General features: G+C 50.5%; 1 protein-coding gene across 4 annotated transcripts in view; it reads left to right on the top strand.

The window, feature by feature from the left end:
- MDGA1 (MAM domain containing glycosylphosphatidylinositol anchor 1) overlaps positions 1 to 26,095 on the top strand; it is a 431,369-nt gene that overhangs the window by 248,196 nt on the left and 157,078 nt on the right. For all 4 annotated transcript variants that reach the window (XM_077282003.1, XM_077282005.1, XM_077282004.1 and 1 more), the window contains one exon: positions 21,209 to 21,478. In XM_077282003.1, coding sequence (XP_077138118.1) covers positions 21,209 to 21,478 — 270 coding nt within the window. The remainder of the gene's footprint in view (positions 1 to 21,208; positions 21,479 to 26,095) is intronic.

The following is a 26,095-nucleotide window of genomic DNA, read 5'->3' as shown; positions in this document are numbered from 1 at the left end:
GTGCGGTAATACTATAGTAGTAGTGGTGCGGTAATACTATAGTAGTAGTGGTGCGGTAATACTATAGTAGTAGTGGTGCGGTAATACTATGGTAGTAGTGGTGCGGTAATACTATTGTAGTAGTGGTGCGGTAATACTATGGTAGTAGTGGTGCGGTAATACTATAGTAGTAGCGGTGCGGTAATACTATAGTAGTAGCGGTGCGGTAATACTATAGTAGTAGTGGTGCGGTAATACTATGGTAGTAGTGGTGCGGTAATACTATAGTAGTAGTGGTGCGGTAATACTATAGTAGTAGTGGTGCGGTAATACTATGGTAGTAGTGGTGCGGTAATACTATAGTAGTAGTGGTGCGGTAATACTATAGTAGTAGTGGGGCGGTAATACTACAACTAGTGGTGTGGTAATACTATGGTAGTAGTGGTGCGGTAATACTATAGTAGTAGTGATGCGGTAATACTATAGTAGTAGTGCGGTAATACTATGGTGGTAGTGGTGCGGTAATACTATAGTAGTAGTGGTGCGGTAATACTATAGTAGTAGTAGTGGTGTGGTAATGCTATGGTAGTAGTGGTGCGGTAATACTATGGTAGTAGTGGTGCGGTAATACTATAGTGGTAGTGGTGCGGTAATACTATGGTAGTAGTGGTGCGGTAATACTATGGTAGTAGTGGTGCGGTAATACTATAGTAGTAGTGGTGCGGTAATACTATGGTAGTAGTGGTGCGGTAATACTATGGTAGTAGTGGTGCAGTAATACTATAGTAGTAGTGGTGCAGTAATACTATAGTAGTAGTGGTGTGGTAATACTATGGTAGTAGTGGTGCGGTAATACTATAGTAGTAGTGGTGCGGTAATACTATAGTAGTAGTGATGCGGTAATACTATGGTAGTAGTGGTGCGGTAATACTATAGTAGTAGTGATGCGGTAATACTATGGTAGTAGTGGTGCGGTAATACTATAGTAGTAGTGGTGCGGTAATACTATAGTAGTAGTGGTGCAGTAATACTATAGTAGTAGTGGTGCGGTAATACTATGGTAGTAGTGGTGCGGTAATACTATAGTAGTAGTGGTGCGGTAATACTATAGTAGTAGTGGTGCAGTAATACTATAGTAGTAGTGGTGCGGTAATACTATAGTAGTAGTGATGCGGTAATACTGTGGTAGTAGTGGTGCGGTAATACTATAGTAGTAGTAGTGCGGTAATACTGTGGTAGTAGTGGTGCGGTAATACTATGGTAGTAGTGGTGCGGTAATACTATAGTGTTAGTGGTGCGGTAATAGTATGGTAGTAGTGGTGCGGTAATACTATAGTGGTAGTGGTGCGGTAATACTATAGTAGTAGTGATGCGGTAATACTATGGTAGTAGTGGTGCGGTAATACTATAGTAGTAGTGGTGCGGTAATACTATGGTAGTAGTGGTGCGGTAATACTATAGTAGTAGTGATGCGGTGATACTATAGTAGTAGTGGTGCGGTAATACTATAGTAGTAGTGGTGCGGTAATACTATGGTAGTAGTGGTGCGGTAATACTATAGTAGTAGTGGTGCGGTAATACTATGGTAGTAGTGGTGCGGTAATACTATAGTAGTAGTGGTGCGGTAATACTATGGTAGTAGTGGTGCGGTAATACTATGGTAGTAGTGGTGCGGTAATACTATGGTAGTAGTGGTGCGGTAATACTATAGTAGAAGTGGTGCGGTAATACTATGGTAGTAGTGGTGCGGTAATACTATAGTAGTAGTGGTGCGGTAATACTATAGTAGTAGTGGTGTGGTAATACTATGGTAGTAGTGGTGCGGTAATACTATAGTAGTAGTGGTGCGGTAATACTATAGTAGTAGTGGTGCGGTAATACTATAGTAGTAGTGGTGCGGTAATACTATAGTAGTAGTGGTGCGGTAATACTATAGTAGCAGAGGTGCAGTATTAGTATTTAGTGCTGGTATAAGTATTAGAACTGTTATGTTATTACATCGCGGGGGGAATCTGTATTTTCTACACTTTCATTTACTACTTCAGACATAAAGGTGCAGATTCATCATTGTTTTCTTGCTGATCTTGATGAGGGGATGCTGGAGTCAGAGGCGCCCGATTCATTCAGCGGTCCGCACCTATTAATATCAGGCGCGTCTGACGAGTGTCGTGATCTTACTCCAGAGAAAAAAATCAGAGATTGGAGTGAGATTTCTGGCGTAAAAAAACGACACCACTCGTCATCAGACAATCTGCGGCATCATACCACAATTCTGCCAATCTGGTGAGAGAACAACAAAGTTGAAAATATTTTCCAAGCAAATTACAGCAGAATTATGACGTAAATGCTTTGATAAATCCAAGACAAAGTATCTGTGGCCCTGAACTATCCGTTGTGCTGCAGTGATGACCCCTCCAGTCTCTGCCGGGCTCGGTCTCTGCCTTCTCTGCTGAGCTCACTTTCTACCGGGCTCGGTCTCTGCCTTCTCTGCTGGGCTCGGTCTCTGCCTTCTCTGCTGGGCTCGGTCTCTGCCGGGCTTCCTCTCTGCGAACTTTCATAGGCCTGGTCTCTGTCTTCTTTGCTTGGCTCGTTTTCTGCCGGGCTCGACCTCTGCTGGGCTCAGCCTCTGCCAGGTTGGGTCTCTGTCTTCTTTGCTGGGCTCGGTCTCTGCGATCTTTCATAGGCCCGGACTCTGTCTTCTTTGCTGGGCTCATTTTCTGCCAGGCTCGGTCTCTGCCGGGTTTGACCTCTGCTTTGCTCGGCCTCTGCTGGGCTTGGTCTCTACCAGGATTGGTCTCTGCTAGGCTTGACCTCTGCTGGGCTCAGTCTCTGCCGGGCTCGGTCTCTACCAGGATTGGTCTCTGCCAGGTTTGACCTCTGCTAAGCTCGGTCTCTGCCGGGCTCTGTCTCTACCGGGCTCGGTCTCTGCCTGGCTCGGCCTCTGCTTTGCTCGGTCTCTGCCAGGCTCGGCCTCTGCTTTGCTCGGCCTCTGCTTTGCTCGGTCTCTGCCAGGCTCGGCCTCTGCCTGGCTCGGTCTCTGCTTTGCTCGGCCTCTGCTTTGCTCGGTCTCTGCTTTGCTCGGTCTGTGCCGGGCTCGGTCTCTGGTTTGCTCGGCCTCTGCCTGGCTCGGCCTCTGCTTTGCTCGGCCTCTGCTTTGCTTGGTCTGTGCCGGGCTCGGCCTCTGCTTTGCTCGGCCTCTGCCTGGCTCGGCCTCTGCTTTGCTCGGTCTCTGCCTGGCTCGGCCTCTGCTTTGCTCGGTCTCTGCCTGGCTCGGCCTCTGCTTTGCTCGGCCTCTGCTTTGCTCGGTCTCTGCCTGGCTCAGCCTCTGCTTTGCTCGGTCTCTGCTTTGCTCGGCCTCTGCTTTGCTCGGCCTCTGCTTTGCTCGGCCTCTGCTTTGCTCAGTCTCTGCCTGGCTCGGTCTCTGCCTGGCTCGGTCTGTGCCGGGCTCGGCCTCTGCTTTGCTCGGTCTCTGCTTTGCTCGGCCTCTGCTTTGCTCGGTCTCTGCCGGGCTCGGCCTCTGCTTTGCTCGGCCTCTGCCTGGCTCGGCCTCTGCTTTGCTCGGTCTCTGCTTTGCTTGGTCTGTGCCGGGCTCGGCCTCTGTTGTTGCTCGGCCTCTGCTTTGCTCGGCCTCTGCTTTGCTCGGTCTCTGCCTGGCTCAGCCTCTGCTTTGCTCGGTCTCTGCTTTGCTCGGCCTCTGCTTTGCTCGGTCTCTGCTTTGCTCGGCCTCTGCTTTGCTCGGCCTCTGCTTTGCTCGGTCTCTGCTTTGCTCGGTCTCTGGTTTGCTCAGCCTCTGCTTTGCTCGGTCTCTGCTTTGCTCGGTCTCTGGTTTGCTCAGTCTCTGCCTGGCTCGGCCTCTGCTTTGCTCGGTCTCTGCTTTGCTCAGTCTCTGCCTGGCTCAGCCTCTGCTTTGCTCGGTCTCTGCTTTGCTCGGTCTCTGCCGGGCTCGGCCTCAGCTTTGCTCGGTCTCTGCTTTGCTCAGCCTCTGCTTTGCTCGGTCTCTGCTTTGCTTGGTCTGTGCCGGGCTCGGCCTCTGCTTTGCTCAGCCTCTGCTTTGCTTGGTCTCTGCTTTGCTCGGTCTCTGCCTGGCTCGGTCTGTGCCGGGCTCGGCCTCTGCTTTGCTCGGCCTCTGCCTGGCTCAGTCTCTGCTTTGCTCGGCCTCTGCTTTGCTCGGCCTCTGCTTTGCTCGGTCTCTGCTTTGCTCGGTCTCTGCTTTGCTCGGCCTCTGCTTTGCTCGGCCTCTGCTTTGCTCGGTCTCTGCCTGGCTCAGCCTCTGCCGGGTTTGACCTCTGCCGGGCTCGGTCTCTGCCAGGTTTGACCTCTGCTAAGCTCGGCCTCTGCTGGGCTCGGTCTCTGCCAGGCTCAGTCTCTGCCGGGTTTGACCTCTGCCGGGCTCGGTCTCTGCCAGGTTTGACCTCTGCTAAGCTCGGTCTCTGCCGGGCTCTGTCTCTACCGGGCTTGGTCTCTGCCTGGCTTGGTCTCTGCCTGGCTCGGCCTCTGCTTTGCTCGGCCTCTGCTTTGCTCCGTCTCTGCCTGGCTCGGCCTCTGCTTTGCTCGGCCTCTGCTTTGCTCGGCCTCTGCTTTGCTCGGCCTCTGCTTTGCTCCGTCTCTGCCTGGCTCGGCCTCTGCTTTGCTCGGCCTCTGCCTGGCTCCGTCTCTGCTTTGCTCGGCCTCTGCTTTGCTCGGCCTCTGCTTTGCTCCGTCTCTGCCTGGCTCGGCCTCTGCTTTGCTCGGCCTCTGCTTTGCTCGGCCTCTGCTTTGCTCGGCCTCTGCCGGGTTCACTCTCATCTCCATATTTCGTGCTCAGATTCTAATGAACTCCTCAGGATTTTCTTGGCACATGGGGGAAAAGAACACGGGGAGAAGGCGGAAGCTTCATGCAGATGTTCTGATCCGGCAGAGCAATGCGCCGCCGTCTGCGCTCCGCAGTCCCTACAGCTTTGTGCTATGGAGCTGGATCCAATCCGTGTGCCGCCATATGGTGCATCCATACGGATCCTCCTCCCTAGAATCTGGGAATCAGAAGCAACAGGGGCTTAGCGGGACCCCCGCGCTGCTGGATCAGGCCCACGAACACTGGGAAGCATAAAGCCGCCTTCTCACTGGTGAATTTTTATTTTCTGAGTCACAACACTGATTTTTCTTTCCTTTTTTCCGCCGTCTTTCGAGCCTTTCTAGTGTCTGGGTTTCCGGACAGCAGTGATATCACCGGCGCTATTGATCGCCAGGTTACTTGGTCCTGGGAGACGGAGGCGCGGAAGAGAACTGAGCACATTGCAGAAGTCGATCGCTGCGTCTCAATCCACCTCCCCTCCCCCACCCTCCACCGGAGGATGAAACAAAGACCTGAAGAAGTCAGCGACTAATGAAGTGCCTTATACCAGGACCCCATTAAACTGTCACTTGTACTTAGCGGCCAACGCCGCGCCACTCGGGGAGAGAGCAAAGTGCGCTGCCACCTGACCGAGGCCATTACCCCGAGCCGCGGTTATTGGCAGGCGACACAAATACAGGATCGGCCTCTGGGGGCGGCGTGGGGGGCACGGAGCGGGGGGTGCTCATAACATATGACGTCTGGGTGGTTTATGGGACAAAACACTGTAAAACGTGACTGTGGCCTCAGGACCGAGGAGAAACCAGCGAAATACCAAGCTACGGACGGCTGGTGCAGGGAGCGGTATCAATCTGGCGCCATCTCCGCCGCGCAGCCGCCGTCCCATCATTGCTTTATTATCACCAGATTCTTACAGTGGGGCAAAAAAGTATTTAGTCAGTCAGCAATAGTGCAAGTTCCACCACTTAAAAAGATGAGAGGCGTCTGTAATTTACATCATAGGTAGACCTCAACTATGGGAGACAAACTGAGACAAAAAAATCCAGAAAATCACATTGTCTGTTTTTTTATCATTTTATTTGCATATTATGGTGGAGAATAAGTATTTGGTCAGAAACAAACAATCCAGATTTGTGGCTCTCACAGACCTGTAACTTCTTCTTTGAGAGGCTCCTCTGTCCTCCACTCATTACCTGTAGTAATGGCACCTGTTTAAACTTGTTATCAGTATAAAAAGACACCTGTGCACACCCTCAAACAGTCTGACTCCAAACTCCACTATGGTGAAGACCAAAGAGCTGTCAAAGGACACCAGAAACAAAATTGTAGCCCTGCACCAGGCTGGGAAGACTGAATCTGCAATAGCCAACCAGCTTGGAGTGAAGAAATCAACAGTGGGAGCAATAATTAGAAAATGGAAGACATTCAAGACCACTGATAATCTCCCTCGATCTGGGGCTCCACGCAAAATCCCACCCCGTGGGGTCAGAATGATCACAAGAACGGTGAGCAAAAATCCCAGAACCACGCGGGGGGACCTAGTGAATGAACTGCAGAGAGCTGGGACCAATGTAACAAGGCCTACCATAAGTAACACACTACGCCACCATGGACTCAGATCCTGCAGTGCCAGACGTGTCCCACTGCTTAAGCCAGTACATGTCCGGGCCCGTCTGAAGTTTGCTAGAGAGCATTTGGATGATCCAGAGGAGTTTTGGGAGAATGTCCTATGGTCTGATGAAACCAAACTGGAACTGTTTGGTAGAAACACAACTTGTCATGTTTGGAGGAAAAAGAATACTGAGTTGCATCCATCAAACACCATACCTACTGTAAAGCATGGTGGTGGAAACATCATGCTTTGGGGCTGTTTCTCTGCAAAGGGGCCAGGACGACTGATCCGGGTACATGAAAGAATGAATGGGGCCATGTATCGTGAGATTTTGAGTGCAAACCTCCTTCCATCAGCAAGGGCATTGAAGATGAAACGTGGCTGGGTCTTTCAACATGACAATGATCCAAAGCACACCGCCAGGGCAATGAAGGAGTGGCTTCGTAAGAAGCATTTCAAGGTCCTGGAGTGGCCTAGCCAGTCTCCAGATCTCAACCCTATAGAAAACCTTTGGAGGGAGTTGAAAGTCCGTGTTGCCAAGCGAAAAGCCAAAACCATCACTGCTCTAGAGGAGATCTGCATGGAGGAATGGGCCAACATACCAACAACAGTGTGTGGCAACCTTGTGAAGACTTACAGAAAACGTTTGACCTCTGTCATTGCCAACAAAGGATATATTACAAAGTATTGAGATGAAATTTTGTTTCTGACCAAATACTTATTTTCCACCATAATATGCAAATAAAATGATAAAAAAACAGACAATGTGATTTTCTGGATTTTTTTTTCTCAGTTTGTCTCCCATAGTTGAGGTCTAACTATGATGTAAATTACAGACGCCTCTCATCTTTTTAAGTGGTGGAACTTGCACTATTGCTGACTGACTAAATACTTTTTTGCCCCACTGTATATTAAACATGGAACCATGAAATACGACGAGACATTACAAAACTATGTAACAGAAGGGGGCTGGCTGAGAAAATGAAGTCCGCCGTCGGCAAGGACATGGAAGCCTTCAGGGGGCATTTGTTTTATTAAATGCATGTATTTTAGGTTAAGAATCATTTTTGCTTTTGTTGTTCACTACAAATGTTTCACGTTTTGGCTTTTACAAGCTCTTTGTCTCCCTGCACGGTGCTAATGATTTAACTGAGAATCTGTCAGTGAGCGCTTTTTACGGAGAGTTTTGTAAGGCTTTTATCTGCTTTTTTCTAGGCTGACCTCTAAAAGTTTATCTGAACTTTAATGTGTTTTAAATCAGAATGGAAGAGCTTCAAACCGGAGATACAAACTCTCCATCAGAAGAAGCTCGCTGGCAGACCCTCCGTGACAGACCCTCCGTGACAGACCCTCCGTGACAGACCCTCCGTGACAGACCCTCCGTGACATCATCCTGCAGTCAGACACCGCGAACTGTTAAAGCCAAACGTGGCAACATTACAAGTGAAAAAAAGATATGTTTAGCACAAAATACATTCATTTAAAGGGTTTTTCCAAAATCACAATGTGGTCTTATAATAATGTACATCTCCTCCAGGCTCAATTCATCCTCTAGTTACTTGTGGAAATGGCCCATCGCTCCAGCTCATGGATGGTCATGCGCAGTGCTGTCCATGTCCACTGAACCTGAGACATGTCTATACCACAGCTTCTATTGTAAGGGATGATGTCACAGAAAGGGACGAAGCCCCCACATTACACTGCGGGAACTCACACCAGGAGGCTGTGGTGTGTGCTGTAACAATGTGCTGCAAGATGGGACTGTATACATTGGGCTGAGAGGAGAGATATACTGCAGGATGGGGCTCTCTATACAGGGGCTGAGAGGATATAATGCTGGATGGGGCTCTGTATAGAGGGGCTGAGAGGATATACTGCAGGATGGGGCTCTGTATAGAGGGGCTGAGAGGATATAATGCTGGATGGGGCTCTATACAGGGGCTGAGAGGATATACTGCAGGATGGGGCTCTGTATAGAGGGGCTGAGAGGATATACTGCAGGATGGGGCTCTATAGAGGGGCTGAGAGGATATAATGCTGGATGGGGCTCTGTATAGAGGGGCTGAGAGGAGAGATATACTGCAGGATGGGGCTCTCTATAGAGGGGCTGAGAGGATATACTGCAGGATGGGGCTCTGTATACATTGGGCTGAGAGGAGAGATATACTGCAGGATGGGGCTCTCTATAGAGGGGCTGAGAGGATATACTGCAGGATGGGGCTCTGTATAGAGGGGCTGAGAGGATATACTGCAGGATGGGGCTCTGTATAGAGGGGCTGAGAGGAGAGATATACTGCAGGATGGGGCTCTGTATAGAGGGGCTGAGAGGATATACTGCAAGATGGGACTGTATACACTGGGCTGAGAGGAGAGATATACTGCAGGATGGGGCTCTCTATACAGGGGCTGAGAGGATATACTGCAGGATGGGGCTCTGTATAGAGGGGCTGAGAGGAGAGATGTACTGCAGGATGGGGCTCTCTATAGAGGGGCTGAGAGGATATAATGCTGGATGGGGCTCTGTATAGAGCGGCTGAGAGGAGAGATATACTGCAGGATGGGGCTCTCTATAGAGGGGCTGAGAGGATATACTGCAGGATGGGGCTCTGTATACATTGGGCTGAGAGGAGAGATATACTGCAGGATGGGGCTCTCTATAGAGGGGCTGAGAGGATATACTGCAGGATGGGGCTCTGTATAGAGGGGCTGAGAGGAGAGATATACTGCAGGATCGGGCTCTCTATAGAGGGGCTGAGAGGATATACTGCAGGATGGGGCTCTGTATAGAGGGGCTGAGAGGATATACTGCAGGATGGGGCTGCATATAAGGGCTAAGAAGACATTTACTGCAGGAAGGGGGCTGATACAGGGTGTGAGAGGAGAAATATACTGCAGAGAGGGGCTGAACGAAGACATATACTGCAGGATGGAACTTTGTATAGAGGGGATGAGAGGATATGCTGCAGGATGGGGCTGTATACAAGGGCTAAGCAAATAAATGTACTGCAGGATGGAGCTTTGTATAGAGAGGCTGAGAGGAGAGATACACATTAGGAGGAGGCTGAAAGGAATGATGTACTGCAGAATGGGGCAGGGGAGAACGCCGACAGAAGAGGTCCCATGAGCGAGAACAGGATATGGGCGATTGCAGTCCAATGCATGTTTCCACATGCTTTGAAGGCAGTACTGGCCTCTCCTGCCCTGGAATGGGGCTCTGAGAGCTTACACTGCAGGATGGGGCTCTGTATACAGGGGAGTGAGAGGACAGTCATGATTAAGGATTGTTATGCCAAATGCATTGACTAGAGTGCTTTATTCATTTTCCATGTGAATTTTGTGTGCATTTTTCATTGCGGATATTGTTACCAGGAACGTTGGGCCTGTGTCTACCCTTTGTTTTCTTAGGTATTTGTGAGAATTTCTGATTTTTGACACCGGTGATAGTAAGCTCTTCGTGTAGGCTGAGAGGAGAGATGTACTGCAGGAGAGGGCTGCGTATTGCATGAAGGGGCTTGGGGCTGAGATCACACACTGCAGGATGGGGCTCTGTGTACGGGGGTAGAGATTAGATTAACTGTGTTTGGTGCCTGCTGCAGAGAGACCAGTGATGTGAAACACCAAATGTCGCTCTATTAATGCAAATGACAGAGGATCTCTTCTGCTGTATGTATCTAGACAGGGGCATTTGCAGTTTCACAAAACTGATCTGTCAGCACCAGGCAACAAACTCAGCTCCGCTCTCCCTAATGTTTACAAGCTTCTGTTGTGCGGCAGAGTAGAGTTCTGCTGGAAACCAGGTAGCAACTATGTAAAACCCCACAGACATCTGCACCCATGTGGATTGGAGGAGATGAAATCGGCCAGGTGGGTTCTGCACAGGAGCAGACCCTGCACCGAGGCAAAGGGTGAACTCCACACTGAATGAGAACTGAGAAAAGTGAGCACAGAAGAGGGGAGGGTGCAGCACTGGGGAGAAGCAAGTGCAGCTGGGAAAGGAAGTGTTAACAGATGAGAATAGGACTCAAGAGCAGACAGTGATAAAAACAGACACAAGGATGCAAGAAACTAGATGTTAGTCTGTATATTAACAGTTTCTGTGCTGGGTGAAGAATAAGGTGACGCTGGGAATAACTGCAAAATAGAAAGGACCCAAAAGGACATCTTGTAAGATTGCGGCAGAGGGAAGCACATTGATGTGTCCACCTGCTGATCCACCCGAAGGGCCAGGATACAAGGGGTTAACTGGTTTGGGATCTTACAAAATGTTGGAAATCTAAATCAGCTGATGATCGGCGAAAATATCAGAGATTGATGAGAAATGTGAGAATGACACGAAGGTGCCGGTCAGACGTCCCGAGTGCGCGTTCCGAGCTCCTATGTGCGTACCCTGCCGTGGCATCAGAGGGGTTAATGCTGTATTTGGGCCCTACCTGTTCTCTGACTTCCACAACACCTGTTCGCCCTCCAGCGCAGCTCCAACAACAGCAGGAGCGGATCATGGGGGACGCCGCGTGCACCGCTCCAAATCCAGTGTAACGATCCTCCAGAGCCGCCACCAGCGGGTACAGGCACTTATCCCACCGCCACATGGCAGCGCGCAGGCCCCGATCCGATGCATTCTGCATGCAAAGCACAATCTGCGCAGCTCCCGGCTGGGGGTGACGTTCTCTACAATGATGGACGACTCTCGCTCCACCTCTGTCATATGTTCCGCAAACACCAAATTAAAACAACGGATTCTACTTTTAATTGAAGCTTCTATGAGACCCCCGAGGGGCAAAGCGCGATCTGGATGATTGCAAGTAACACAAATGTGAGCACTGCAAGTGCCAGGAAATACTCACAATATCAACAGCCAAGAGAGCGACCAGAGGAGGCGCCGCGCTCCCGAGCACTCGCCTCCTCACACACCCCCGAGCACTCGCCTCCTCACACACCCCCGAGCACTCGCCTCCTCACACCCCCCCGAGCACTCGCCTCCTCACACACCCCCGAGCACTCGCCTCCTCACACACCCCCGAGCACTCACCTCCTCACACACCCCCGAGCACTCGCCTCCTCACACACCCCCGAGCACTCGCCTCCTCACACACCCCCGAGCACTCGCCTCCTCACACACCCCCGAGCACTCGCCTCCTCACACCCCCCCGAGCACTCGCCTCCTCACACACCCCCGAGCACTCGCCTCCTCACACACCCCCGAGCACTCGCCTCCTCACACACCCCCGAGCACTCGCCTCCTCACACACCCCCGAGCACTCGCCTCCTCACACACCCCCGAGCACTCGCCTCCTCACACACCCCCGAGCACTCACCTCCTCACACACCCCCGAGCACTCGCCTCCTCACACACCCCCGAGCACTCACCTCCTCACACACCCCCGAGCACTCGCCTCCTCACACACCCCCGAGCACTCGCCTCCTCACACACCCCCGAGCACTCGCCTCCTCACACCCCCCCGAGCACTCGCCTCCTCGCACACCCCCGAGCACTCGCCTCCTCACACACCCCCGAGCACTCGCCTCCTCACACACCCCCGAGCACCAAGCGCCCGCTGTCTAATGATATCACACCACAGGGCCGTCACATATAAATAATACTGCAACCCTCAGCCTTTATATATGGGAGACATCTGCCGCGTAATGGATCACTTACGGCAACACTGCGTTCGGCCTCATTCATTCCCTATGGGACTTGCGGGCGATCTGGCAAATGCGGTACTTGCAGCAATGGAATAAAACGCTGCTAGCAGTGTGTCTCACCGCAAGTGCCGCACATGTCCGCAAGTAGCCATCACTACCTGTCCCTGCACCTTGCTAGCTCATCCCTCTCTGACCTAAAACTACACTATAAAGCTTTAGAAAAACAATGTATTACCTGACATATTCCTCTGATAATGAGGCTCCAGGCTACGGCGTAGACTGGGTCGGGCAGTCTCTGGGTCTCCATTCTCTCACACCCTCAGTCCCTGCCTCACTGCCTGTGCTGCGCTGTGCACAGACCTCCCTCCACCGGACCCGGTAACCACAGCTCGCAGTAGCATACCGGCAGAGGTGTATCTAGGGTTTCTGGCACCTGGGGCAAGAATTAATTTTGGCGCCCCCCCTCCGCCAAGGACATATGCGATTTTCACACTTAGTCATGTACCCACGAGCTCCTCTCCCTAATGCTCCCAATGTTCAGTGAAAAACTGAGAAAAGCAGAAGAGAAGCTCGTTGTCACAGGACCATAAGTGTAAAAGTCGCATATGAGTGAAGTGTCCATGTGACGACTATTGGAACCTGCAGAGCTGAATCCTGACATCGCAGCTTCTGAATTCTCACAACTAATGCACTGCACACTTCTAAGATTTTCCCTTGCCGGTGGACGGTCATGTCAGCACAAGCATGGGATTTGTATACCTCTGACCACATTCCGACTAGACGTGCCCGGCCTCGCTCAGTTCATTATCATTGACGGAGGCCACATATGTCTAGTCAGCACATGACCGCATGTATGTAAACCGCCGGCACGAGAGAATCCTGACAGCGTGCAGGGCGCACTGTGAGAACTCAGAAGTCTGCAGTCACAAGGAATGACTGCAGACTCATCACAAACCTGGACATCCCCTTTAATGCTCCTAACATAAATAAAAACATGAGAATTAGGGTACTGTCACACAGTGCAATTACGATCGCTACGACGGTACGATTCGTGACGTTCTAGCGATATCGTTACGATATCGCTGTGTCTGACACGCAGCAGCGATCAGGGACCCTGCTGAGAATCGTACGTCGTAGCAGATCGTTTGAAACTTTCTTTCGTCGCTGGATCTCCCGCTGACATCGCTGGATCGTTGTGTGTGACAGCGATCCAGCGATGCGTTCGCTTGTAACCAGGGTAAACATCGGGTTACTAAGCGCAGGGCCGCGCTTAGTAACCCGATGTTTACCGTGGTTACCAGCGTAAAAGTAAAAAAAAACAAACCGTACATACTCACCATGTGATGTCCGTCAGGTCCCTTGCAGTCTGCTTCCCGCTCTGACTGTGAGCGCCGGCCGGAAAGTGAGAGCAGATCACAGCGGTGACGTCACTGCTGCGCTCTGCTCTCACTGTACGGCTGCACTCAGTCAGAGCGGGAAGCAGACTGCAAGGGACCTGACGGACATCAGATGGTCAGTATGTACGGTTTTTTTTTTTTTACTTTTACGCTGGTAACCACGGTAAACATCGGGTTACTAAACGCGGCCCTGCGCTTAGTAACCCGATGTTTACCCTGGTTACCAGCGAACCTCGGCATCGCTCCAGCGCCGTGATTGCACAGTGTGACCGCAGTCTACGACGCTGGAGCGATACTCATACGACGCTGCGACGTCACGGATCGTGCCGTCGTAGCGACAAAAATAGCACGGTGTGACAGTACCCTTAGTCAGTATCACAAATAACATTTACATCCAGGTACCTTATAGATGACGTCGCCTCTGGAGTCGTTCTTCTTTTCTTCATCTTGTCCAGACCCCATGATGAGTTTTCTCATCCACAGCCGTCTCTGCAGACTTCCATCTTCTCCGCTCTTTTGCAGAAAATCTCCACATGACGCCCTTAAAGATACAAGTGTCATTATAATGCTCCTGAATAAAAAATTGCCCCTCACTATATTGTCTGCACAAAATATGACCCCCACACTGTCCCTCTTATGGTACATGCTCTTCACACTGACCTCTCCTTTCTATACCGGCCCCCTCTTCACACTGTCCTCTCATACTGTGTCCCCCCCCTATAGGGCCCAGTATTTATACTGTACTCTCATCACACTCCCCCTCCTTGGTATATTGTCCCCCATGCTACGAACCCACTACTCAGTTTCTATTCTGTGCCCACTCACTTTTGTCCCCCCATACTGTCTCATCACACTATTCCCCTCCCTCCTCATACTGTCTCCTCTAACATCCCTCCTGTTCACCATATTGTCTCCTCATATATTTACCCCCTCACTTTCTATACTGCCTGCTCACCTGACTCCCCATACTGTGTCTGCACACATCCCATCACCCTCACTCCCCGTGCTCTGTCCACATAAATTTTTCACATCGCTACTGTGTCCGCATACATTCCCCCATTTGCTCCCCATGCTGTCTGCACCCATCCCCCATACTGTTTCCTCATATATGCCCCCCATTCCCCGTACTGTTTCCTCATACATGCCCCCATTGCCCAGTACTGTTTCCTCATACATGCCCCCCATTCCCCCGTACTGTTTCCTCATACATGCCCCCATTCCCCAGTACTGTTTCCTCATACATGCCCCCCATTCCCCCGTACTGTTTCCTCATACATACCCCCCATTGCCCATACATGCCCCCCATTCCCCAGTACTGTTTTCTCATACATGCCCCCCATTCCCCAGTACTGTTTCCTCATACATGCCACCCATTCCCCTGTACTGTTTCCCCATCTCCCCCTTTGCTCTTCATTTTCTGTCCTCAAATATCCCCCCCTCCCATCTTGTATGTATGGCTCAGCTTCCCCCCATCTTGTATGAATGGCTCAGCTTCCCCCCCATCTTGTATGTATGGCTCAGCTTCCCCCCCATCTTGTATGTATGGCTCAGCTTCCCCCCATCTTGTATGAATGGCTCAGCTTCCCCCCATCTTGTATGAATGGCTCAGCTTCCCCCTTCCCATCTTGTATGAATGGCTAAGCTTCCCCCCCTCCCATCTTGTATGTATGGCTCAGCTTCCCCCCATCTTGTATGAATGGCTCAGCTTCCCCCCTCCCATCTTGTATGAATGGCTCAGCTTCCCCCCTCCCATCTTGTATGAATGGCTCAGCTTCCCCCCTTCCCATCTTGTATGAATGGCTCAGCTTCCCCCCTCCCATCTTGTATGAATGGCTCAGCTTCCCCCCTTCCCATCTTGTATGAATGGCTCAGCTTCCCCCCCATCTTGTATGAATGGCTCAGCTTCCCCCCCTCCCATCTTGTATGTATGGCTCAGCTTCCCCCCTCCCATCTTGTATGAATGGCTCAGCTTCCCCCCCTCCCATCTTGTATGTATGGCTCAGCTTCCCCCCCATCTTGTATGAATGGCTCAGCTTCCCCCCTCCCATCTTGTATGTATGGCTCAGCTCCCCCCTCCCATCTTGTATGAATGGCTCAGCTCCCCCCTCCCATCTTGTATGAATGGCTCAGCTTCCCCCCCTCCCATCTTGTATGTATGGCTCAGCTTCCCCCCATCTTGTATGAATGGCTCAGCTTCCCCCCTCCCATCTTGTATGAATGGCTCAGCTTCCCCCCTTCCCATCTTGTATGAATGGCTCAGCTTCCCCCCTTCCCATCTTGTATGAATGGCTCAGCTTCCCCCCCATCTTGTATGAATGGCTCAGCTTCCCCCCCTCCCATCTTGTATGTATGGCTCAGCTTCCCCCCTCCCATCTTGTATGTATGGCTCAGCTCCCCCCTCCCATCTTGTATGAATGGCTCAGCTCCCCCCTCCCATCTTGTATGAATGGCTCAGCTCAGCTTCCCCCCTCCTTTCTTGTATGAATGGCTCAGCTCAGCTTCCCCACTCCCATCTTGTATTAATGGCTCAGCTTCCCCCCCTCGCATCTTGTATGAATGGCTCAGCTCAGCTTCCCCCCTCCTAACTTGTATGAATGGCTCAGCTCAGCTTCCCCCCTCCCATCTTGTATGAATGGCTCAGCTTCCCCCCCTCCCATGTTGTATGAATGGCTCAGCTCAGCTTCCCCCCACTCCCATCTTGTATGAATGGCTCAGCTTCCCTCCCCCCTCCCATCTTGTATGAATGGCTCAGCTTCCCCCAATCTTGTATGAATGGCTCAGCTCAGCTCCCCCCCTCCCATCTTGAATGAATGGCTCAGCTTTCCTCCCCTCCCACTCCCATCTTGCATGCGTGGCTCGCTCCCCCATCCTCCTCCCGTCCTCCATCCACCCTCCTTTATTCTCTCCCCCGTCCTCCCTGGCTGTCATATTCACCTTTCCCACACCGCGCCGAACATCCCTCCATCTCTGTCCCGGTGCGGCAGCGTCTTCCTGCGTGATCGGTCACGTGGTACCGCTCATTAAGGTGATGAATATGCGTCCATATTCATCACCTTAATGAGCGGTACCACGTGACCACTCACACAGGACGAGCTGCAGGCGCTGAGACCAGTCATCGCTGGAGTAGGGTGAGTATGACGTCCTTAAGTGGGCTGGTGGGCACACGGGGGGTGGGGTGAGGTGGTGGGAGGCAGGAGACCCCGGACTTTAATTTAAAAAAAAAAAACGAACAAAAAACTTGCTCATGTGCCGCTCCCTCGCATCGTCCCGCCCTAGACACCTGCCCTCAAGTGCCTAGTGGCAAATACGGCCCTGTGTTTAATGTCATTGTACTGGTAGGGTGAGTGTAGTACCCAAAGTTAGCCTCAAGATGGGGTACATTATAGGTGTAGTTATAGAGTTGTAAATAGTTAAATAGGACGGGCACAGTGGATAAGGCAGGTGGACTTCCTTATAGATCTCAATTGGGGCCAGGGTGCCCGTTCAGCTCACTTGGGCTAACTAGCCCCGGGCAACACCGTGCCACGCAACATTGGAGAAGTATAAGGCCCAGCCATATAGCATCCCTGGCCAGGACCTCATTAGAAGGAGCAACAGCAACAGTGCTAGCGGTGCAGTATTAGTGGGACTGCAGTTGCTATAAAAGGCTAAGCAGTACGAGCAGGTCGCTCATTATATGGCAGCTTATTACGTGGGCTAATGCCCTTAGAACCAGGGCGAAACGGCTGAGGGATTCCCTAAATGGAGTAAGGCTGAGCATAGAAGACGCTGAGGGATCAAGAGGTACTATCCGTCCCGGAAGCGAGCTTAGTGACAGAGAGAGAAGGACAGGGAAAGAAGAGGAGTTGCACGTTGTGAAACTTGATGTTGATGCTGGAAAGAACATGCATGTGCTGCGTAAAGAACCAAGTAAGGCTGTTGTTGAGCTGGACTGTGTCTCCCTTTGCGCTGTACCATCGACAAGGAGCCTCCGGCAGCCCAGGATGGACTCTTGACGGCGCGGAGACCCAGAACACAGGTATGCAGAAGGAAAGACATGATTGTTTTGTGAGCGGAGGCCAGGGTGTGATACAGGGTTTGCTCTCAGCTATGACTACTGCCCAGGCCCACCCTTACACTTGGTGTAGTCGGCCGTGAGCGTGAGAATGCCGAGAGAGATGACCATGTTTGAGACAAGTGACAAGTATCCCCGCTGTATCTACTAACACCTTGTAAGGTGAAGGAATTGCGAGGAAAGGAGAGACTGGCACTTTAAATGTGACTGGAATAACAAATTTGCCTGACAACTTGATTGTGACGAAGATGGCGAAGTATGGCACCAACGAAGAAGACATCTACTGTGATTCCGCCCTTCGTGGGCGTGACAGTGCTGTGATGGCGCGAAAATCTGTCAGGTGATGACCCTCGTCCCTCCTCCAGAAGATTCATCGGGGGCAGATAGCACCTCGCTTGCTTAAACTGCTGGCTAGGAAATGGGTGGAGCGGCCAGAAGCGACCGCACCCGGGAACGGGTGGGGCCCAGAAGAGGACCTTGGGTGCAGCTCTCTGGCGCCATTATGGGACCCTGCGTCTGCAGCAATGCATCACTCTTGAGCACTACACTACACAGGATTAGGCCACATCGAGTGGAAATGGTGGCAGGAGGAGGAGCGGACCCAACCCGGGTGACAGAGAAGCGATGCGGCTGGAGTGCACCCTGTACCTGAAACCGAAGGACCCAGGTGGCTGCCAGAGCCATAACACCGTTCGTGAGAACCAGAGCGACAAGGCCCAACGGAGCAGGAACCTCCTCGGCAAGAGCCACGAGACACGGAGCTGAGACGTCCATGACGACCAGAACAGCTTGAAGAGCCAGAACCTATGTACCCGGAGCCATCATTGCAGCGTCGACAGGGACCATATTCCCTGGCGGAGCCTAAACCAGAAGATATGATCCGGCCGGAACTGCGTCATCGGGAGCCAGAGGGCCTCGCAGCGTCCGTGGAGGGATACATCATATGCGGGACGGTAGAAGCAGGACTACCGAGATCCACTGTGGTGAGTCTATTGCAGCCTGTGACCCCAAAAGGCTGCCCCCTTGCCGCTTGCTCCACCTAGCCAGACGAACCACTGGTGTTCCGCCTCCGCAACTGAGCCTCTTGATCTCTCCTGTGGCCATCATGGACAAGAGGCCAAGGCCCCGTCCGGTGTGGACCTAGCGCTGGGCACCTCACATTGCTACCCCACCGAGAAGGGCCCTTTTCCTACATCTGAGCAGTCCGCCTGGATAGCGAATGTGATTGCGGGCAAAAAGCAGTGGGAAAAAGAAATCTGGGCCCAGCTGCGGCAGTATGGGATGGGCACCTTAGCAGAGCGCCGCACTTACGGTTGACTGATGTACACCAACCTTGACCGGGGATTTGGGTTTATATGGGAGGATGACACCAATGACAAGGTGTATATCAATGCTTCCTCTATAAAATTTGGAAAACCCTTACGTGAAAGGGACCGGGTCTCTTTTTATTGGGAGAACTACCCCCGAGGCTACTATGCGGTGGCTATTGCTTTATGTACCGAGGATGACGGCTCGGAAAAGAATCCAGGCCCGAGATGTGAATCGGTGGTACCCTGTGCTTCCTTCACCCCTGCCTATGGTTCTACTTCTGCTGCATCTTGGCAGCCCATGGACTCTGCGGCTGCAGAGTCCCCTTCAGCCTGTCCACGGGAGCGTAACGGGTCCAGTAGAGTGGCACTGGACGCGTGCCGGTGAGTTGAAAAAAAAACCGAACAAACTTTCTGTTGTATATTGTTGTGCTCGTTGCACAGAGACATTTTCTGAAGGACTGTTCTGCGTCCTTATGGGCAAGAGAAGCTCTGATCATCCCCAAAGGATGGGGGGATAGAATGACTAAAGACGGTCATAATAATAAAAAAGGGGATTAATAATTTGAAACATGCCTTGGACAATCGGTGTTGTTGACCTGGAGGACTGTGAGCCAGGTGTTCCCGTTTAGAGCATGGACTCATGTTATTTTCTGTTGTGCTCATTGCGCCCCTTCTGCTGGAAAGCAGGACTGGGTACTGAAGCACCATATTTAAAGGAAGGGGGCCAACTTCCTTTAGAGACTTACTGACTCAGCTCATATTGAGTCAAAGCAGTTCTCCATATTCCTCCCTGATATTATGTGTAAATATTAAAAATGTTATGGTTGGGGACAACCATGTTAAAAGGAATGGGGAGTGTAAGAGGTTGTAAAGTCCATCGTCTCTCGCTAACCCCTTAAGTGACGTCCCGGTTGTATTTCTTTCTGCTGTATGTATATACATTGTATATCCATGTAATATATATGTGTAATGTCATTGTACTGGTAGGGTGAGTGTAGTACCCAAAGTTAGCCACAAGATGGGGTACATTATAGGTGTAGTTATAGCGTTGTAAATAGTTAAATAGGAGGGGCAGGGTGGGTAAGGCAGGAAGGACTTCTTTATAGATCTCAGTTGGAGCCAGGGTGCCCGTTCAGCTCACTTGGGCTAACTAGCCCTGGGCAACACCGTGCTACGCAACGTTGGAGAAGTATAAGGCTCAGGCATTTAGCATCCCTGGCCAGGACCTCATCAGAAGGAGCAACAGCAACAGTGCTAGTGGTGCAGTATTAGTGGGACTGCAGTTGCTAGAATAGGCTAAGCAGTAAGGGCAGGTCGCTCATCATGTGGCAGCTTATTGCGTGGGCTGAAGCCCTCAGAACCAGTGCGAAACGACTGAGGGAGTCCCCAAATAGAGTAAGGCTGAGCAGAGACGACGCTGAGGAATCAAAAGTTTCAGTCCGTCCCGGAAGCGAGCTTAGCGACAGAGAGAGGAGGGCAGGGACAGAAGAGGAGTTGCACATTGTGAAACCTGATGTTGATGCTGGAAAGAACATGGATGTGCGTAAAGAACCAAGTAAGGCTGTAGTTGTTAAAGTTGAGCTGGACTGTGTCTCCCTTTGTGCGGTACCGTTGACATGGAGCCTCCGGCAGCCCAGGGTGTACCCTGACGGCGCGGAGACCCAGAACACAGGTATGCAGAAGGAAAGACATTATTGTATTGTGAGAGGAGGCCAGGGTGTGATACAGGGTTTACTCTCAGCCATGACTACCACCCTCACCCGCCCTTACATACATAGGGGGCAGTGTTATTGTAGTTATATTCTTGTACATAGGGAGCAGTATTATAGTAGTTATATTCTTGTACATAGGAGCAGTATTATAGTAGTTATATTCTTGTACATAGGGGGCAGTATTATTGTAGTTATATTCTTGTACATAGGGGCAGTATTATAGTAGTTATATTCTTGTACATAGGAGCAGTATTATAGTAGATATTCTTGTACATAGGAGCAGTATTATAGTAGTTATATTCTTGTACATAGGAGCAGTATTATAGTAGTTATATTCTTGTACATAGGAGCAGTATTATAGCAGTTATATTCTTGTACATAGGAGCAGTATTATAGTAGTTATATTCTTGTACATAGGAGCAGTATTATAGTAGTTATATTCTTGTGTATACATTAAATATTATAATTACATTATAATGTAATTATACACATAATTTAACACTGTAATTTAATTAAAGTAGGTGAGGTCTTTGGTTTTGGTAATTGACATCATCTGGGCTGTTTCTGAATTCATGACTTGTCCTGACATTTTATCACACATCATGGTGTCAGATATTTTCCTGCTCATATCTTTGTCTTCTCATCCTTCTCTCTCTCTTTCTCTGTGCAGCTCCTCCTACTCTCAAGATGTCAGTGAATGAGACATTAGTGGTGAACCCTGGAGAAAACATCACTATGCAGTGCACACTTACCGGAGGCGACCCCCCACCAAAAGCTGTCTGGTCTCACGCCCCAAAACCAATGCCACCCAACAGCGTCAGTAAAGGGGGAAATCTGACAATATGGAACATCCGAGCTGAAGATTCCGGATTTTATAACTGTACGGCCATCAACAATGTGGGGAACCCCGCGAAGAAGACTGTCAACCTCCTAGTGAGATGTATGTCCTGAATCATGGCAGTAATCTACGAGCGCCCCAAATCTAAAGAGTGATCAGTGATATCACCACCAGTATAGGAGACATTCTCAGTGATGTCACCGCTGATCTCCGGTGATGGATAGGAGGCATTCTCAGTGATGTCACCGCTGATCTCTAGTGATGGATAGGAGGCATTCTCAGTGATGTCACCGCTGATCTCTAGTGATGGATAGGAGACATTCTCAGTGATGTCACCGCTGATCTCTGGTGATGGATAGGAGGCATTCTCAGTGATGTCACCGCTGATCTCTGGTGATGGATAGGAGGCATTCTCAGTGATGTCACTGCTGATCTCTGGTGATGGATAGGAGGCATTCTCAGTGATGTCACCTCTGATCTCTGGTGATGGATAGGAGGCATTCTCAGTGATGTCACCGCTGATCTCTGGTGATGGATAGGAGGCATTCTCAGTGATGTCACCTCTGATCTCTAGTGATGGATAGGAGGCATTCTCAGTGATGTCACCTCTGATCTCTGGTGATGGATAGGAGGCATTCTCAGTGATGTCACCGCTGATCTCTGGTGATGGATAGGAGGCATTCTCAGTGATGTCACCGCTGATCTCTGGTGATGGATAGGAGGCATTCTCAGTGATGTCACCGCTGATCTCTGGTGATGGATAGGAGACATTCTCAGTGATGTCACCTCTGATCTCTGGTGATGGATAGGAGGCATTCTCAGTGATGTCACCGCTGATCTCTGGTGATGGATAGGAGACATTCTCAGTGATGTCACCGCTGATCTCTGGTGATGGATAGGAGACATTCTCACTGATGTCACCGCTGATCTCTGGTGATGGATAGGAGGCATTCTCAGTGATGTCACCGCTGATCTCTGGTGATGGATAGGAGACATTCTCAGTGATGTCACCGCTGATCTCTGGTGATGGATAGGAGACATTCTCAGTGATGTCACCGCTGATCTCTGGTGATGGATAGGAGGCATTCTCAGTGATGTCACCGCTGATCTCTGGTGATGGATAGGAGACATTCTCAGTGATGTCACCGCTGATCTCTGGTGATGGACAGGAGGCATTCTCAGTGATGTCACCTCTGATCTCTGGTGATGGATAGGAGACATTCTCAGTGATGTCACCGCTGATCTCTGGTGATGGATAGGAGGCATTCTCAGTGATGTCACCTCTGATCTCTAGTGATGGATAGGAGGCATTCTCAGTGATGTCACCTCTGATCTCTAGTGATGGATAGGAGGCATTCTCAGTGATGTCACCTCTGATCTCTGGTGATGGATAGGAGACATTCTCAGTGATGTCACCTCTGATCTCTGGTGATGGATAGGAGACATTCTCAGTGATGTCACCACTGATCTCTGGTGATGGATAGGAGACATTCTCAGTGATGTCACCTCTGATCTTTAGTGATGGATAGGAGACATTCTCAGTGATGTCACCTCTGATCTCTGGTGATGGATAGGAGGCATTCTCAGTGATGTCACCGCTGATCTCTGGTGATGGATAGGAGACATTCTCAGTGATGTCACCGCTGATCTCCGGTGATGGATAGGAGGCATTCTCAGTGATGTCACCTCTGATCTCTGGTGATGGATAGGAGGCATTCTCAGTGATGTCACCTCTGATCTCTGGTGATGGATAGGAGGCATTCTCAGTGATGTCACCGCTGATCTCTGGTGATGGATAGGAGGCATTCTCAGTGATGTCACCGCTGATCTCTGGTGATGGATAGGAGGCATTCTCAGTGATGTCACCTCTGATCTCTAGTGATGGATAGGAGGCATTCTCAGTGATGTCACCTCTGATCTCTGGTGATGGATAGGAGGCATTCTCAGTGATGTCACCGCTGATCTCTGGTGATGGATAGGAGGCATTCTCAGTGATGTCACCGCTGATCTCTGGTGATGGATAGGAGGCATTCTCAGTGATGTCACCGCTGATCTCTGGTGATGGATAGGAGACATTCTCAGTGATGTCACCTCTGATCTCTGGTGATGGATAGGAGGCATTCTCAGTGATGTCACCGCTGATCTCTGGTGATGGATAGGAGACATTCTCAGTGATGTCACCTCTGATCTCTGGTGATGGATAGGAGACATTCTCAGTGATGTCACCACTGATCTCTGGTGATGGATAGGAGACATTCTCAGTGATGTCACCTCTGATCTTTAGTGATGGATAGGAGACATTCTCAGTGATGTCACCGCTGATCTCTGGTGATGGATAGGAGGCATTCTCAGTGATGTCACCTCTGATCTCTGGTGATGGATAGGAGACATTCTCAGTGATGTCACCGCAGATCTCTGGTGATGGATAGGAGGCATTCTCAGTGATGTCACCGCTGATCTCTGGTGATGGATAGGAGGCATTCTCAGTGATGTCACCGCTGATCTCTGGTGATGGATAGGAGACATTCTCAGTGATGTCACCTCTGATCTCTGGTGATGGATAGGAGCCATTCTCAGTGATGTCACCTCTGATCTCTAGTGATGGATAGGAGGCATTCTCAGTGATGTCACCGCTGATCTCTGGTGATGGATAGGAGGCATTCTCAGTGATGTCACCGCTGATCTCTGGTGATGGATAGGAGGCATTCTCAGTGATGTCACCGCTGATCTCTGGTGATGGATAGGAGACATTCTCAGTGATGTCACCTCTGATCTCTGGTGATGGATAGGAGACATTCTCAGTGATGTCACCGCTGATCTCTGGTGATGGATAGGAGGCATTCTCAGTGATGTCACCGCTGATCTCTGGTGATGGATAGGAGGCATTCTCAGTGATGTCACCGCTGATCTCTGGTGATGGATAGGAGACATTCTCAGTGATGTCACCTCTGATCTCTGGTGATGGATAGGAGCCATTCTCAGTGATGTCACCTCTGATCTCTGGTGATGGATAGGAGACATTCTCAGTGATGTCACCGCTGATCTCTAGTGATGGATAGGAGACATTCTCAGTGATGTCACCTCTGATCTCTAGTGATGGATAGGAGGCATTCTCAGTGATGTCACCGCTGATCTCTAGTGATGGATAGGAGACATTCTCAGTGATGTCACCGCTGATCTCTGGTGATGGATAGGAGACATTCTCAGTGATGTCACCTCTGATCTCTAGTGATGGATAGGAGGCATTCTTAGTGATGTCACCGCTGATCTCTAGTGATGGATAGGAGACATTCTCAGTGATGTCACCACTGATCTCTGGTGATGGATAGGAGGCATTCTCAGTGATGTCACCTCTGATCTCTAGTGATGGATAGGAGACATTCTCAGTGATGTCACCTCTGATCTCTAGTGATGGATAGGAGGCATTCTTAGTGATGTCACCGCTGATCTCTAGTGATGGATAGGAGACATTCTCAGTGATGTCACCGCTGATCTCTGGTGATGGATAGGAGGCATTCTCAGTGATGTCACCGCTGATCTCTGGTGATGGATAGGAGACATTCTCAGTGATGTCACCGCTGATCTCTGGTGATGGATAGGAGGCATTCTCAGTGATGTCACCTCTGATCTCTGGTGATGGATAGGAGGCATTCTCAGTGATGTCACCGCTGATCTCTGGTGATGGATAGGAGACATTCTCAGTGATGTCACCTCTGATCTCTAGTGATGGATAGGAGACATTCTCAGTGATGTCACCACTGATCTCTGGTGATGGATAGGAGACATTCTCAGTGATGTCACCGCTGATCTCTAGTGATGGATAGGAGACATTCTCAGTGATGTCACCTCTGATCTCTGGTGATGGATAGGAGCCATTCTCAGTGATGTCACCTCTGATCTCTAGTGATGGATAGGAGGCATTCTCAGTGATGTCACCGCTGATCTCTGGTGATGGATAGGAGACATTCTCAGTGATGTCACCGCTGATCTCTAGTGATGGATAGGAGACATTCTCAGTGATGTCACCGCTGATCTCTGGTGATGGATAGGAGGCATTCTCAGTGATGTCACCGCTGATCTCTGGTGATGGATAGGAGACATTCTCAGTGATGTCACCGCTGATCTCTGGTGATGGATAGGAGGCATTCTCAGTGATGTCACCTCTGATCTCTGGTGATGGATAGGAGGCATTCTCAGTGATGTCACCGCTGATCTCTGGTGATGGATAGGAGACATTCTCAGTGATGTCACCTCTGATCTCTAGTGATGGATAGGAGACATTCTCAGTGATGTCACCTCTGATCTCTAGTGATGGATAGGAGGCATTCTCAGTGATGTCACCGCTGATCTCTAGTGATGGATAGGAGACATTCTCAGTGATGTCACCACTGATCTCTGGTGATGGATAGGAGACATTCTCAGTGATGTCACCTCTGATCTCTAGTGATGGATAGGAGGCATTCTCAGTGATGTCACCGCTGATCTCTAGTGATGGATAGGAGACATTCTCAGTGATGTCACCGCTGATCTCTGGTGATGGATAGGAGGCATTCTCAGTGATGTCACCGCTGATCTCTGGTGATGGATAGGAGACATTCTCAGTGATGTCACCGCTGATCTCTGGTGATGGATAGGAGGCATTCTCAGTGATGTCACCTCTGATCTCTGGTGATGGATAGGAGGCATTCTCAGTGATGTCACCGCTGATCTCTGGTGATG

Source organism: Ranitomeya variabilis, chromosome 2 (assembly GCF_051348905.1).
Source record: "Ranitomeya variabilis isolate aRanVar5 chromosome 2, aRanVar5.hap1, whole genome shotgun sequence".
NCBI lineage: Eukaryota > Metazoa > Chordata > Amphibia > Anura > Dendrobatidae > Ranitomeya > Ranitomeya variabilis.
This window is presented reverse-complemented; position numbering and strand designations above follow the sequence as displayed.